Raw genomic sequence first — 15,827 nt, forward strand, 5'->3', positions numbered from 1 at the left:
TGCATGTAAAAATCCGTACAGTGTTAAATTCTATTTTATAAACGACTACACAATCAGACAACAATGCAATCCCTGCAATCCATGCAGTATACACATACTGTTTCATTCTGTTTTTAAAGATCACACAGGTTAAATACTAACAGAGATAAGACACACAAAGATGTAACCATATGGTTCTACACTTTGATGCACAAGCACAAATGTACACTCGCGCACACAAACACAGACAGTGATGCAACAAAACGGCAACGACTGAAGACGAGCTGTGTGATGATAATTACTGTGGCTGTGGTGTGGCTGCCTGGTGAAAAGTGTTTGTGGACTTTGAAAGGAGACGTTGGTCCACAGTGAGGTGGCATTTTGCCCCGAGCAGACAGGCAGAGAGAGGGAGGGATTCTTCAAAGTTCGTCATGGCACAGCGGTGCACAAACACAGAGGTCAGACAAAACAAGTTGAATCAGACCTGACGGCAGGTTGCAGCATCACAGCTGAGAAACATCTCACCGGTGGCTCCAAAGTTGTTTGCCATAATAATAATAAAAAAAAAGTTTTCAACTTCCCATAGCAGAAAATATTTTGTTGCGCAAGGCTTGTTCCACTAACCTGATGGTATAACAGTTCCAAAAAATGTAAATATATTCTCAAGTTTTGAAATGGAAGCCGAGTTGGTGCCATGACATTAAAAAGCATTGCAGGAGCACCTTTTGAGACATTTAAACTACAATAGAGGCACACAAAGAAAACAAGATAAAGCACAAAATTCTTATAATGAGCAAAATGCAGCTACCTCTTGATCGTATTAGTTGATAGAAGCATGTTTGATTCAGAATATAAAGAAACACAAATGTCATTCGCATTTCTATGACTTTTAACATCAGACAGAAGCATGGGAGCAAATACTAAACTCACAAAAGAAAAAGTAGGAGTCACACAAGGCTGATTTGGGTTCTTGTAGATGTTTCTGTTGGGCCATGCAGGGGAGGAGGTATTTTCAGGCTGCACCTGGACTAAAAGCATCCAGAAAAGGCTACTGCTACTTCACAGGGAAGGAGAATCTATCATCTTGAATGACTAATTAAAACAGCTGCACAGATATTCCTCTTTAATGGACCAATGTTTCCATAAACGGCTAAAAACAACTACACCAAGAGTTTAAATTGAGGCAACTGGACTCCAGCATTGATTTTTAAAGATGTTTTGCCCCTCAAACGTCTTCAAAAATCAATCATTGAGTCTAGTTGGCTTACTTTAAACTCTTGGACATGATTATGACCTGGATGAATGAGAGCATCCACAGACATACATTTTATAAAGAATTATCACTACTGTTGGTAAGAACTTTGTATAATATAATTTTTTTTAGAAATCAAAAATGAAATGATTCACCTCAGCTGGAAAACATGGCATCACCTCCCAAACCCTGTTCTGTTTAGATAGAATGTGTCCGGTTAGACCTTTCTGTGGTGAGGTTTTCTTAACCCAAAACAATAAGGAAGTGTTTTGCAGTTTGTTCTACAGTGGAATGTTGCACTTTATGCCAAGAAGTGAACTTTAGAAAAACCCTACTTTGCACATTTAAGCAGTATTTCATAGATTCACTGTGCTTATACTGAAGCAACATCATTGATTGTAATATTGATACTACTCTACCCCATAGCAGTGAATACTCTACTTGCAGCCCACAGACTAAGCTGGAACAGTATGGCCTTTGACCGTTTTCTTATTGACAATAAAAACTGATTTACACCGGGTGTACTTATATGTAGAGCAAATGTTTAATAATACTCTCTGTCGGTTTGGTAGTTGCATTACCTATCTATGCAAATCCAATATGTAGTACCCACTGTAATGGGGAGCATTGCAATTAATGTAGGATATTCCAAATCTGTAATCAGCACAATAATCCAATTGTAACATGATTTTTGGCTTATTTTAACATGCTCACTGTGACTTTTCAAAGCAGTGGAAGGATTATTTTATATGTCTTTATGTATTTTGTTCTGCAGCTGTACTATTTAATATCCACATTGATTTTGCTCCATTTGCAAATGCTTATCCCCTCCCCCTGAAGGTGACATTTATTCTGCTTTCTCCACATGTACAGTAAAGGCCAACAACCGAAGGGTGAACAGATGGATGACTCTGCTCTCGGTGCTGACGATCAGTTTTGTGCTTACAGTGTCATTCAAATAAATAGCACTACGGGAACTTTTAGCTTGAGACACAAAGTGGTTTTACTCATTGAAAGCTCAAGCTGTGATGATTTTACTCTAAATAAGGATGCCATTTTTCCTACAAGCAATAAGAGAGCATGTGTTACTAGAATAATGTCACCACTCTTCCAAAGTGGCTGCTTATTACTGCGTTGCTAAATGTAGTTCTAATTATGCCATCTCTGTAAAAAGCTCTTTGTCACCTTTTTAGTCAGCTCTTGCATGTGTTGGAGAATCCAAACACATTATTGTGCAATTGTATATTAGTAAAATCACCTTCCACAAGTGACTCTTCTAACAATTTAAAACAAAAATAGACATGAGTGGAAATATTTTTACCTCTGTCAAAACTGGCCTATCTGCAGCACTATTTCTCTGTCTGCCCACGCACAGCTGGTTACATAAATGGTTGCAATGCTCAGCCCACTCAGTGTTTTAGTGGGCAGTGCATAAGTGAACGAATTAGAAATGTATGTATTCCCTAAATGACCTATATGCTTCTCACATTCAACGCCTTCTCCTGCTTCTGTGAACTCTTGTTTGTGTGCTACTACTTTGCATCAATGATGATTAAGACTGCACAAAAAAGGAAGACTGAACGGCTAAGAGGATTTTTATTCAGCACTGGGTTTGTGTTGTTTTTTGGTTTTTAAATTTTTACTTAATTAACATTAAACACCTCGGCTTATCCAAGTGGTTACCTAACGTGCACTATAATTTAGCTGTCAGGTGATAGTATAGTATATTTATATATATCCAGCTCAAAGATTTTGGCAGTCAACATTTTGAATATGAATGTTCTGTGAGATTAGATGAAGTGGTAAAGACAAAAAAAGAATATTTTCATCCTGTTCCAAGAAAATGTTTTGCAACCGCACATTTTGACTGAATCTCAAGATACCCAGACAAATCAGAGAGACTCACTTAAAATACAGGATTTATGCATTTTTATGTGGCTCTGTAAATTAATGCATTTACCATTCAAGAGATTCATATTTTAGTATTAAGTGCTTGCCACCTTCAGATGTTGAATAAGCTCCAGGAGTGCTGAAGGAATTTATCAGCTGCATGTAAAAATCTTTGTCAGTACTTGTCGACAAGCTGGATGATGGATCATCAGGAAAAAAAATACACCAATCATACAGATCTTTTGCAGCATATCTGCACACCTATTTACACAGAATATTCAGGAATAACAACAAAAATACAGAGAGATGCCAAACAGGTTTATTTTCCAGTGTATGAAGGAACCATTTATTTTTCATCAGCTTGAAGATCTGCCGATGGTAGCTGATAACAAAAAAACAACAACTTACAGAAAAATGAAACCACACTATGCACTTTAGACTCAGTGACACCGCCTCCTCCTCTTCAAGTATGTTCTCGACTCTTCTTCTCCTCACCTACCGCCTCCTCTCCATCATCTGACCTCTTCCTGTCTTTTTTTCACTTAATAAGGAAGCTGTGAGACAAGAGGATTAGAAGTAGAGGGGGAAGAAAAAGAAACAAATATGGAATGGGATATAAATAGTGTTTTTTTTCAGCTTGTGTTGCACAACATCTTTTTTTTGTTAAGCAGAGGCCAAAAGTAAAAAAAAAATGCAAGTATAAACACTTTCTGGATGAATATTATCAGGGAGCATTGTGCATACGCTCGCTGAAGATGCATTTATCATAGGTGTTTATCAAGCTAGGAAGGGAACGGAGGAGGAGCACAGTTGCCTCCATACTTTTCTATATATTCTTATAATAATAATAATAAACAGAAAGCCGGAGTCAAATGAAAATAACAGTTATTAAAATGGCAGTACATTAGCAGAAGGCAGGAAAGCGTATTGTCCCATTATACTAAATAAACAACGCTTTATAGACTGATTATGCTAATTTAGAGAAGGCACCGACTGCCTATTTTTACTTGATATTGATCTATAATAATTAAAGAAAATGTACTTTTCTACCTGCCACAATTGTGTTGCTCCATGCTATAAATATAGTCTTTTGTTAATTAATAGTAGCACTAGAACAGCATAGTGGTTTGTTTGTTTGTTTGTGTTTTTTTAGAAAAGTTTTCCACCATTGATAGTTTCCTTAAAGGGATCCCTAATTTTCAAAACCAAATCTCAGTTACTGACCTAGGGGGTTTCCGGTTTCATACCACAAGTAATCCTTTCATCAATGCCTTTAAGTCTCAAGACAACAATGATTGGATTTTAAACCCCTCTGCTGAACTGGAACTACAACAATTTGGTCCATTTTTAACGCCACAGGTCACAACAGGGTTCAAGCCCCCATGACAGTAAATTATCTACCCTGCTGAAGTGCCCTCAACATCCTGAATCTGTTCCAGCTCCAGAGGTGACTTCTGCAGCTGGGCTGCAGCTTTTTTTTTTAATTTTTTTACTTCAGATGCTGAGCTGTAATATCCTACAGCTGTTTAAGTAGCGATGAAATGGTCCCAGACTCCGCAGACTTGCAGAGTATTTTCTGTCACACATTAAATCTTTATGTAGTGGCGACCTTTAGCTCAAAGTGGGACCAAATTGCTGCTGTTCTGGCTCACTAAGCTTCATGGTTTTAGTGTCAAAACACGTTCTTTGTGACAACCCTATAGAACACATCTATGATGGGATGGATCCATGACTTCTAATGGACATACTGACCTTAAAAATATGAGAGTTATGCAGATCATCAAAGCCAAGAACCAAATCTCTTTTAAAAGTTTTGGTGTAAGACTGGTCCCTAGAGAGGGAACTTTGACCTGGCGTCTTATATATTTTGGAGGAACATTTTTCACCAGAAAATCAAAGGAGCATTTGGAATGGATGTATCTTGTTTTGGCTTGAATTTTCACACCGTGTATGCAATAACTTTGCATTGATATTATGTCAGCTTTAGTGACAGATTATTTCTTTGTATATAACGTATGAATGCCTGTTCAGCTGAAACACTGAGACTGTAGAACCACTATGGTTACCTGTAGGGGTATCCGTGGTACTTGGATCTAAAGATGGAGAGCAGGAAACTGAAGAAAAACACCACCAGACCAAGGCCGACCAGGCAGATGACTGTAGACAGACGGGGATAAAAAAACGTTATAAATAATCTGCAATTACTCTTTTGATATGTACACAAAGATAACTTTAAAGGACATTTCCTAAACCTGGGCTGTTAGAGAAAGTAGTCTTACAAAGTAAATATTCAGGAAGGATCAGATCGGATCAGGTTATATTTGCATGAAGACTTCTGAAATTCTTCACTCAATAAATGCATGAAAAGTCTTTAACAGTGTGGTTTTAACAGGGATTCATTTGTGATATCAACATGGCATTTTTATAAATAGACAACAGACTTCCACCTCTTGATTTTAACAAACATGTACCCAGTATTGGCTCTTTTTAGTACAGTAGAAGGTGGACTTGTTCTCATATTCAAGCTCATGATTTATAATATGCATGGAATGATTGAATGGATACCTGTAAGTCAGGATTTAAATATTATCCCAGTCCCAATTGTTATGCATTGGGCAATATACAGAGTAAACTCATGTATGGTGCTTTCCCTCCCATTTTTTTAATGAATTATTGTTTGGAATTTGTCAATTATTGAGTGAATAATTAATAGTTTACAGGTTAGACGAAAATTGCAAGTTGTTGCATGAAGAGTGTAAACATGTGTGGTAGATGGAGAGAGTGAGGTAACTCTACAGGTATTCAGAAAGATAACCACTGAGGCAACTCTATTTGATCTCTGTTCTTTGCTCTCAGGGTTTAGACATGCTACACACTCAGAAAGCATCCCCTTCATGTTGATAGCTCAAACAGACATATGTAAATAGCACCTACATACCTACGCATACACATGAATAACATTTGCTCCTGCTTCAACTCTGCTGTGTTGCAGAAAATTAAGGATATCATCTTATTTCCTCAGTGGCTATTCTAAAGTGAAATATACATAAGCATGATCTTTAATCTGCAGGGGAATTGTGTGTGTCTGTGGGTGTATGAGTGTATGCACACACCCTCATGCAGCAGCTAATCCTTAAGAAGCACTGTGTTAAATTAAACTGTCACCACCGACTGATATTGTTAATCAGGGATTAGGATGAGTACCTCTCCTGGAGACTAAATAGTGAGATATTGTCTTGCTCTTTGAGTGAGTGAGTGAGTAAGTGTGTGTATGTGAGAGAGAGAGGGAGCGAGAGAGAGGATGATGTCAGAACAAAAGATTTGGCTGGGAAAATGTAAGATGAATTCTTAGTGTCAATTTGTGTGTATGTGCTGGGCTCCAGTGGTTTGTGTGGGTGTGTGGTCTGTATGTGAGGCTACGCTTGCTGCCATTGCTCAGTGTCTGTCACTCCATAGCCATTCCTGTTTCATTGAACTGTGTGTGTGTGTGTATGAGAGAGAGACTGCAATCGTTCTAATCCATCTACCACACTCTTCCATACAGAGATGCCACTCAACATATGAAAGGAACATGAATATTTTCCTTAAATTAACACTATTTAAAGTAAGCTAAAGGAAGAGCTAAACAATGAAAGAGTTATTTACAAAATTAATACACAATATCCTGTATTGCAAGAAAAATCTGTTACACTGACTGAACTGATAATAATGAATATTTGACTACGTGTCTCCACAGCAAAACTTATGCCCTGTGCTTCCTAGGTTGCCTCATCTACATATATGCCTGTGAGAATATGATATCTGTGTATCTTCATTAGGTATAGAGGGATGTATTTCCCTTTGCTCATCATTTATGACTGAGGGATCTTAGTATGCATCCGAGGATAATGGCACTCCTGTGCGCACACACGCTAAGCATGCTAATATGCTAAGTGATTGATGACCTTGGCGAAATGACGAGTTATTTAAGCTGAATGATTTCCCTCAGTGACAAAGGTGGTAATCCCTCTTTTGACTGTACGACTTGGCTCAATCTAAATCACAATATATTGGCAGGATAAAAATAAATGTACGTCTCCCAAGCAGGAGGAAGCCAATAACATATTAAGTTAAGCCTATCTCATTAGGGGGACGAATATGAATAGATTGTGATGCTAAATGGTTCTTCACAGTTTATTCTTTGATTAGCAACTGGCTGCAGGAGACATATGATGACTCAACCAGCGCAGACAAGATGCCACAACTCATTGTTTTTATACCAAACCCAGGCAGAAGTGCCTATTGCCTTATTTGGTTTGTTAGGAGTTGTTGTTTAGGAGTTAATATGTAACATTTTACTGGTGCATATTAACTCCTAAATATGCATATTTTTATGCATTTCAGTAAAATGTAAACTTCTTTGTATAGGCTACACATAAAAATATATTATAAATTATACAATGTACATAATAATAATAATCAAATTTGAATCTAAGTTTGAATGTAACAATGATAGGAAAAAAATAATCAAATACTCAACAATCTTGAGACGAGATCACACAATCCTATGATGAACTGACAACTTTCCAGGGTGTAAGTTTACTTGCACTTATTAATCATTTAACCTTGCCTGCTATTCATGCTACTCATTGAGCCACTGACTGTGTTCTCTCTTTCATACATGAGTGTTCACTTAACCACTTCAGAAGGAAACAAGGCCTAATCCTTGAAGTGAGCCAAGACCTCTTTTTGGTGTCTTTGTACTACCCACATTGGTATTTTACTATGACAACATGGTCATTTATGGGTCATGGTTGTCAGTGAAAATGTGATATTTTATTCTTACTGTCCACGTCACTTATTCATTCTCCATCCCATTCACTCCTCTCTCTCGTTACATAGTTTCCCAGCCTATTTACTGATATTTAAACATTTGGTAACTGCCTTGCTGGGAAACAAGTCTCCGTGTTGTGATTTGTGATGCCCATGACAGCAGCTGATAACTTCCTGTAGCTGCAATCAGCAGTATGGAAGCTATATGCCAGGGATTTAACACCCACATGGAGTGATTACACCACTATTCAATTCTAATCCTCTGTATTACTGACAGACGACTATTCTCTACGCTCTTTCATAATGCACTTATTTAATTTGTGGGTCTATATGCATGTGTCGTTTTCATGATAGCCTTGTCTGGGATAACTGCTCAGTTTATCGGGGTGTGCATGTTGTTGTGTGTATGCAGCAGATTTCTGCTCTCTAAGCCAGTGCTGAAGTACAGCAAATCCATACATTTAAATTGATACATACTATTTGTTGAAATGTATATGAACAACTTTGGTTAACTCAGGTTCATTGTGGCGACGCTGCATAAATCCACCTGTCAAAGTTTAGCAGCCACATCTCACAGACATTGATATAATGGAGAAAATTAGAGCAAGTGGAATTTGCATGCCAAAGTTAATCAAGCTTTGTCCAGGCTTATCGAAATATTATATTTGTGCACTCAGGGTCAGTTATGGAGCAGGTGAGGGGTCATCTCAGTTATTATCTTTAGAGCAAAACAATGGTTTCTCATTTTCAGAGCAGCTCCCACTAATTGACAGTTATGCAAATGTGGGCCTACACACTAATGAAATACAGTGATAATGATCATTTATGCCTTATCTGTGCATGAATGTGAGTCCTGGAGTTAGCTGGCAGATCTTTTCAAGTGTTGTCAGATTAGATGGGAAGTGTCTTTGACCCGTCTTCTTTAGGTCTCTTCACAAATGGTCTATGTCTTTTGACTGGACTACTCATTGATAGTAAGAAACTAAGAAACCAAACTAAGACCTGAGAAGTTTAAGCCAAGAACCTCGCTGCAGTTGACTACATTTATTCCTTCCTCTACCTGCTCTGAGACTCCCTCACAGCATGTAACACAGTAGTAATGGTATTAGCCAGGTGATAGCCAACCTGATAAACAGCACCTGTAATGCTTCTGCCTTATAGTTCAATTAAGAGGGTCCTTGAAATGTCCTGTCATTTGCCTTCAGCTTACACCAAGCCACTGATGGAGTGCTGCTGAGTCGGTCGTCCCTCAGGTTCTCATGTCTTTGAAGGGAACTTCTAAAGCTCTGCTAAAATGATTCTCAATCACATCCCTGACCAAAGCCCTTGTTGTACAGTTATCCAGCTTGGCCAGATGGCTGACTCCAGGAGGAACCCTGGTGGTTCCAGAATGTCTTATAGTTCACATTTTCACTGTGCTCCTGGGAACAGTAAAATCTTTAGAAATAGTTTTATCCTTTGGCCCTGGTCTACACTTCCACACAATATTATCACAGTGGTCTAAAGAGAGTTATTTGGCCTTCATGTTACAAATTATACTGTAACAGTTACAGCATAATATAAACTGTGTGCCTATAAGAATTATGTCCAATAGATGTCATTGAAAGTGGCCCTCAGAACTGTGCCACAGCAGAGCATCTAACAACAAAAGCATTCTCTCACTCACTCACTTATGTATAGAAAGGATGGAGAAATGGAGAAATTGGAAAAAAACATATACAGCTGTAGATGCAGTGATGTCTTCCAGTATACCATCATTTCACACAAGAATAAATCATGAGTAAATATTTGATTTGTTTTCTGACTAAACATGGGCTTGTGTGTAACAAAGTATAATAGAAGTTTTAAAAGACATCTGTCCAATACAGTGTAGCCAGGGGTATTTGGGAAATACTTAAATGTTATTTTCTGGTGACAGTGGTGGTAAGAGCTCTTACAAAGAACAAACAAACTTTTTATTTAGTGTAAGACTAATGTTAAAGAAAAATCCTCTCAGCACTTTGAATTGATCATTGACTACTGCTACTGTACCTGTCACTGTGACTGTCAGAGCTGTGCTCACTAACTCGGACTAAAGCATCACCACAGGTGCACTTCTCAGTTACATTAACTGTGTTTAAGTTTTTTTATGCTTCTATCTTCCCCCTTGATCTGCTTTATGTGTGTGTATGTACATATTCTTTCTCTGTTGCTGTCATGTGTGTGTATATAAGAGTTTTTGCTGTGTTTATTGTATTTATCCATTTAAAATGCTGCTACTACAACTCAATTTCCCCATGGGGATTAATAAAGTAAATCTTAATCTTTTAACCCCTCAAAAAACCTGAATATAGAAGAAAATTGTTAAAATAAATTGACCTTTTAGATCTTGTTGGAGGCCTGTGATGCATAAAGCATCATCGATTTTTTTCCCCCCACTTTTGACATTTTAGTAACTTTTTTGGGAACCTTAACATGTTGGGCCTGCAGGGTAGCAGAATTTCAGTGATATTGCTCACATTGTGAATACATGCACAAGACCAGCAAGGGCTCATTTGCAGTCATTGCTGTTTATAAAGCCTCATAATAGTAGTCTTTATATCTGTAAATTTGTAGCCACTACAAAATGATAAACACACTGTTTTCCTGAAGATTAATTTTTCAAAAAACGATTGTGTAGAATTAAATGCTACTAACACTGAAATCAGACATTTACAAATCCTGCACAACTGAATGAAAACATTCACCATGTTTTTAGTCTTCATTCAATTCTTTTCATCCAACTGCATTGTAAACCTGAACAATAGGACCTATTGTGGTTTTAAAGAGAAAAAAATCCTGTATAGGTTGTTTTTTTTTTTGTAATACTACATTTGAGATAATGTTACAACAGTGGGCCGCTGGGAGTGTTGCTAGAATTAACCTTACCAGGTTTAGTTTTAACACAATTCCATCATACACACACACACACATTGCTTCACTCAGAATGCTCCAAAACATGGACAGTGCTGGAGAAAGAAAAGAAAGAAAAACACCAATACAAAGAAAACAGTCTTCTACACTTACTTCTCCTCTTCCCAACATCTCCCTTGGAGGTGGCAGCTTCATTGAGCAGCACCATCCCCATGGTGATTGCAGCATCTGGGACAAGGTTGTCAAGGAAACTATACACTTGCATACAAGAGAAAAAAAAAGACTGGAAGTACACACTGGCCCAATGAGAACTGCTGAGCACACATACGCGATTACAGATAAGCACATACACATGCTGTACATGTGCACAGCAGCACTCACACACAAGGATTAGAGAATTACTGTTTAAGAGGTCAGGTATTGTCCCAATTTTTCAACCCACACAGCAAAGTGATGCCAAGTCAACTTAAAAAACAAACAATGGCAAAGAAAACACAAATCATTGTAAAACTAGCGATGTCTCTCTTCCTTTTAAACCCAAAGTAAACATCCACACATATTCTAATAAATATTAGAAATTTAAAAGGAACTTTGTTTAATTTTTTAAGAATCTTTGCTCTTAGACAGTACCTCTTAATATAACAGGAGCATTAGAAGGAATTGTTATTTCTTGTTCTGCTCTACACACAAAAAAAACATTTCTTCTTTTTTTATTTATTTTACTACTTTGCACAAAGTAAGCTTCTGAATACTGTTAAAAGATTTTGCTTATCAATGTCCCTTATATTGTTATTTCAAGTAACATGTGACTAATAATAGTTAGAACATCACTTATGTGGCTATTCACCATTCAATATGGTTGTTCTATGATTACAACTTACTAACAGGTGACTAGAGTCTCTGCCATTTCAATGCCTCTTATGAGGCTTAGCATCAATAAGAAATGTGCATGGGGAAAAAAGGATAACCAACTATATAAACAAGAGTGCTGACAAAAAATACATGTTTGCTAAAAACCAGTCATACCCTGTATTTATAAAATTATGCAGAGACAGTGGTGCAATGCAATCGCACAGCGTTGTAGAAAGGCAACAATTTAATCCTGAATGAGCTGATTCAGTGTTGTTGAAGAGGAGATGAAAAAGTAATTGTTGCAAAGATGAAAATCATATTGCCAATCAAGCCAGACTGTCACAGAATCTCTCTAAATATGTGCAGGTGAGATTTGGTCTGATCTTTAGACTTTTTCTATTACCTGCAAATACAGATTTTTATTCTTCTTTAGTTATTGTTAAAGCTACATGGTATGTTGTTGAGCCAACACACGTTTCATTAAACATATTTTTAACATCTATATTTTAAAGAGGCAAACATTCAACACCTGAGCTGTTCTCACATCACTGCAAGCACAGCCTCACATGGCTTAGGGCCTAATTACAGATTCTTCTCTTCAGCATGCTCTGCATACAAATCCACACAACTGAACAAAACCTGACAGGGTGCACAAACAAAGGCTGCCACATGGGAAGATACAGAGCGAAAAACTGAGGCACCTCTTGATGATATGGTAAAAAAGACATGATATCTTGGTGAGACACAAACAAGAACTATCTGCATGTACTGCAACAGAAACAAACCATGAAGGTGGCAGTTTAGGAAGCTTTGCGATAATAGAGTCATGATAACAAATAAAGACCTATCAGTGTATAGAGTAAGCCTGTGAAACGGCATTAACCATAAAAAAATATTTATACAGAGCCTGGTTTCTGGGCCCACAGGCAAACTACACCCACACCTTTCTACAGCAGCACAGCAGTGCGAAAGAGAGGCAAGTTAGCTTAAATAGACCAAATTCTATACCAAAATTCATTGTTTGTATGTTTTTTTAACTCTAAATCTAATTATAATTGAAGGAACACCAACTGCAATGCCACAATGAACACATGACAAGCAACCCTGTGAAACATCTAATAATCAAATTTAGAAACAATAGTGAGTGAAATGAGAAAAATGGCCATTTCATCCTAAAATGACATGATAATATTGCAACTGCATGTGGTACCTCTGTGTGAGGCTTTAAACAAGATTACATTGATGAGGAAACTGCCTCTACGATGCTCACAAAATGTGTTTACACCACCTGCACAGACAACCAGGGGTAGACGTGTGAGTGTTTCAGCAGGTGTGTGTGTGTTTCATTTAGATGAAATCAGATGGGCAGAAAATAAATAAATAAAAAAAAAAGTCTAAGCATGGACAAACAAATATTACTCTGCAGCAGGTGCGACCTTGGACCTACTATTTCCTATGGGGATGAACACCACAGCTAGGAACAGTATCATTACCCACACACGTACAAAAGCACTGGTGCAAGTACACACGGGTATACAAGTAGACAAAGAAGAGGACAAATACAAACAGAAAAATCTATTCTGCCAAACAACCCCACAAGTACAAACACACACACAAGCATGAAGGGTTGAATTTGGAACAAATCGGGCATGGAGGAAAAGTTAAAAGGACAATCTTTGTGTCTTTGTGATGTCTGTTTGTCCAGTCTAGTAGGTAGCCTTTTTATGGACAATACACACAGATGACACCTCTTGTATTAAGAAAATAAAAAATAAAATTATGTTATTTCAGACTTTTAACAGATGCTGTGTGTAGCAAATTAAAGGTACTTACAGCCAAGATGAGCTTTGGCACATTTCCTAGAGAGCCAAATCTCCCTGGTTGATTAGCATTATGCAACACATGAAACACAAACAGAGCAAGTTGATGAAAGGATACTCAGAAGAAGGATGATGTGCGACTCGGCCACAAACTGAGCCTGACTGCTGCCATGAATGTAACTCTGTGGGAAAGAGATGAAGAGAAAGACACATTAGTCTAGCATTGTTCTTTTTAATACACACTCAGGACACGGTAGGAAATTTATTCTGGACTTTTACCTCCCGATAAGTTTAGTACAGTCTTTCATATCCATAAATACAAAATCTGAACAAACATTCTTTATTCACACAGCCAAGCAGAGCAGCTGCAGCTGTGCTCACAACCACCGACTGCCATATTATGAGAGATCAGCCTTTTAAATTCAGTAATGAGCACTATATGCATCACTTAAAATGTCACATCTCTCCATACAGATGAGTGTCTCCCTTACCTAGCAGTGTATTGTAACACAAAAGGTTTGTGTGGAATATATATATATATATATATATATATATATATATATATATATATATATATAAATAAATATATAAATAAAGGTAATTACAGCAGAGAAAAAGTGATCAATAAAATTATTTGAGGGGCCCCATAGTACAGTATGGCAAATGTGACTGAGTTCTGAGAGATTTCTAGAAAATCTAGCAGAAATATTTGGAAAAAGTGATTGAAAACAGGGAATTGAAACACCAAATTCTACACTCCACATGAAGTTACAAAAAGCACAAAAAATGAAAAAAAACAAATAACTTTTCTAACTTTTGAGAAACTTCTAATGTTCTTTGGGGACTGTCCTTGATATAGGATAAAAAAAGCTGGACCTTGTTGTAGCCAAAGTTGCATTAAATTGCTGGCTTACCATTTCACTTTGCTTTATTATTATGGACACAGGAGAGCCAAAGCTTCAAGGTCTCCACTGCATTGAGAGAGCTGCAAAATGTTTTTGTGTGTGTGTATGTTTGGCATTCTTGTGTGTGCCGATGTCATGTGTGTTGTTAGTCACGAGGAATTATCTCACAGCAGTGTGTAGGAGTTTTCACTCAGTGTGCAGGGAGGTCAGCCTGAACCTTGTTGCAACACTCACACAAACACAAAAGATTATGTCAATTCACGTCTATGGCCCAACCTTTTAATGGAGACTCCCACTGCTTAACTTCCCACTTTTGTACAACCTTTACTAAATGCTGCTTTCAAATCTTTCAGAGCACAAAAATGTGAGTGCAAATGTTGGTTATAAATGCATCAACAATTTACCAGAATATGTATTATATAGAAGATTAAATCATTTATTCATGTATCTGTCTTCTCCAAGCATTGTCAGGGGCTGTCATTTGACATTGGTGGCCAATCCTCAAGAGCCATTTTTAGAGCAGATGCCAACGGCTGCAATGAATGATAATGATGATGGGCTAAGCCATTTTGCTGAGACTGACAATGGGCCACATTCAATAATCAATCGAACATACACATTTGTACTAAAAAGCATCATTTTCAAAGAGTTTGTCTAAGTCTTAATAATTATATCGCCTAGATTGAATGACTAGACCTAAAACAGCTAACTTCACCAAAACTGCTGTGCCATAACCGTAAAGCAAGAAGAAACATTATGACCAAAATCACTGGCAGTTCCTTAGCCTCTTTATGTTGTTTTTTTTTTAATGCATAGCCTGTTGAGCTTCACTAAACACAGTCACCCATAGCAATGTGCAAGCAAGTTTCTCTTATAAGATGTCAGATGCCTAATCTCTAAGAGGCAGAGCACTGAACCAAAAAGGGCAAAGTAGAGGTCTTGTGGAAATAAGGCAAAGAAGCAAAAGAAACAAAGGTAGGAAAGTCTCTGTGCTGAATCCCCACAGATTATTAGCATCTAGGTTTACGGCACATCTACAGCACGCCTGCTTTTCTACTTGACTGGCACAGTGTTCATTTCTTTCCCTATCACACAAGAATAAGGAAGGGAAGATGAATAGAGGATGACAAAGGAGGTGGAGTAAAGGGTGGACAGCTTTTTCTTGCTTCACTGGAGAGAAATGGAGAATTTTTGCACTCGAAAGCAGACAAAGACTCGAGTCTGAAACGGATCTTTTTGTTTTCAATACAGAAACTGTTATTCTGCATTAGCTGGGAATTTGAATTGTTATCATGATGCTTTCCTCATTGACTGACAAACCCAGGCTCATTTATTAACACAATAGAGAGGTTTGTTTTGTCTGTGCTTTATTTAGAAATTTCGAGGATTTACCTTGCATACCTAATCGCTACAAATTGCCAAGTG

The 15,827-nt window shown here is 37.5% G+C and overlaps 1 protein-coding gene across 1 annotated transcript in view; it reads right to left on the reverse strand.

Annotated features, from left to right (window-relative positions):
- Positions 1-3,418: 3,418 nt before the first annotated feature.
- tusc3 (tumor suppressor candidate 3) overlaps positions 3,419-15,827 on the reverse strand; it is a 45,702-nt gene continuing 33,293 nt past the window's right edge. The window contains exons 7-10 of the mRNA XM_028403697.1: positions 13,616-13,679; positions 10,979-11,053; positions 5,188-5,278; positions 3,419-3,675 (exon numbers count right to left, since the gene is read on the reverse strand). Coding sequence (XP_028259498.1) covers positions 3,660-3,675; positions 5,188-5,278; positions 10,979-11,053; positions 13,616-13,679 — 246 coding nt within the window. The 3' untranslated portion in view covers positions 3,419-3,659. The remainder of the gene's footprint in view (positions 3,676-5,187; positions 5,279-10,978; positions 11,054-13,615; positions 13,680-15,827) is intronic.

Source organism: Parambassis ranga, chromosome 1 (assembly GCF_900634625.1).
Source record: "Parambassis ranga chromosome 1, fParRan2.1, whole genome shotgun sequence".
NCBI classification, from domain to species: domain Eukaryota; kingdom Metazoa; phylum Chordata; class Actinopteri; family Ambassidae; genus Parambassis; species Parambassis ranga.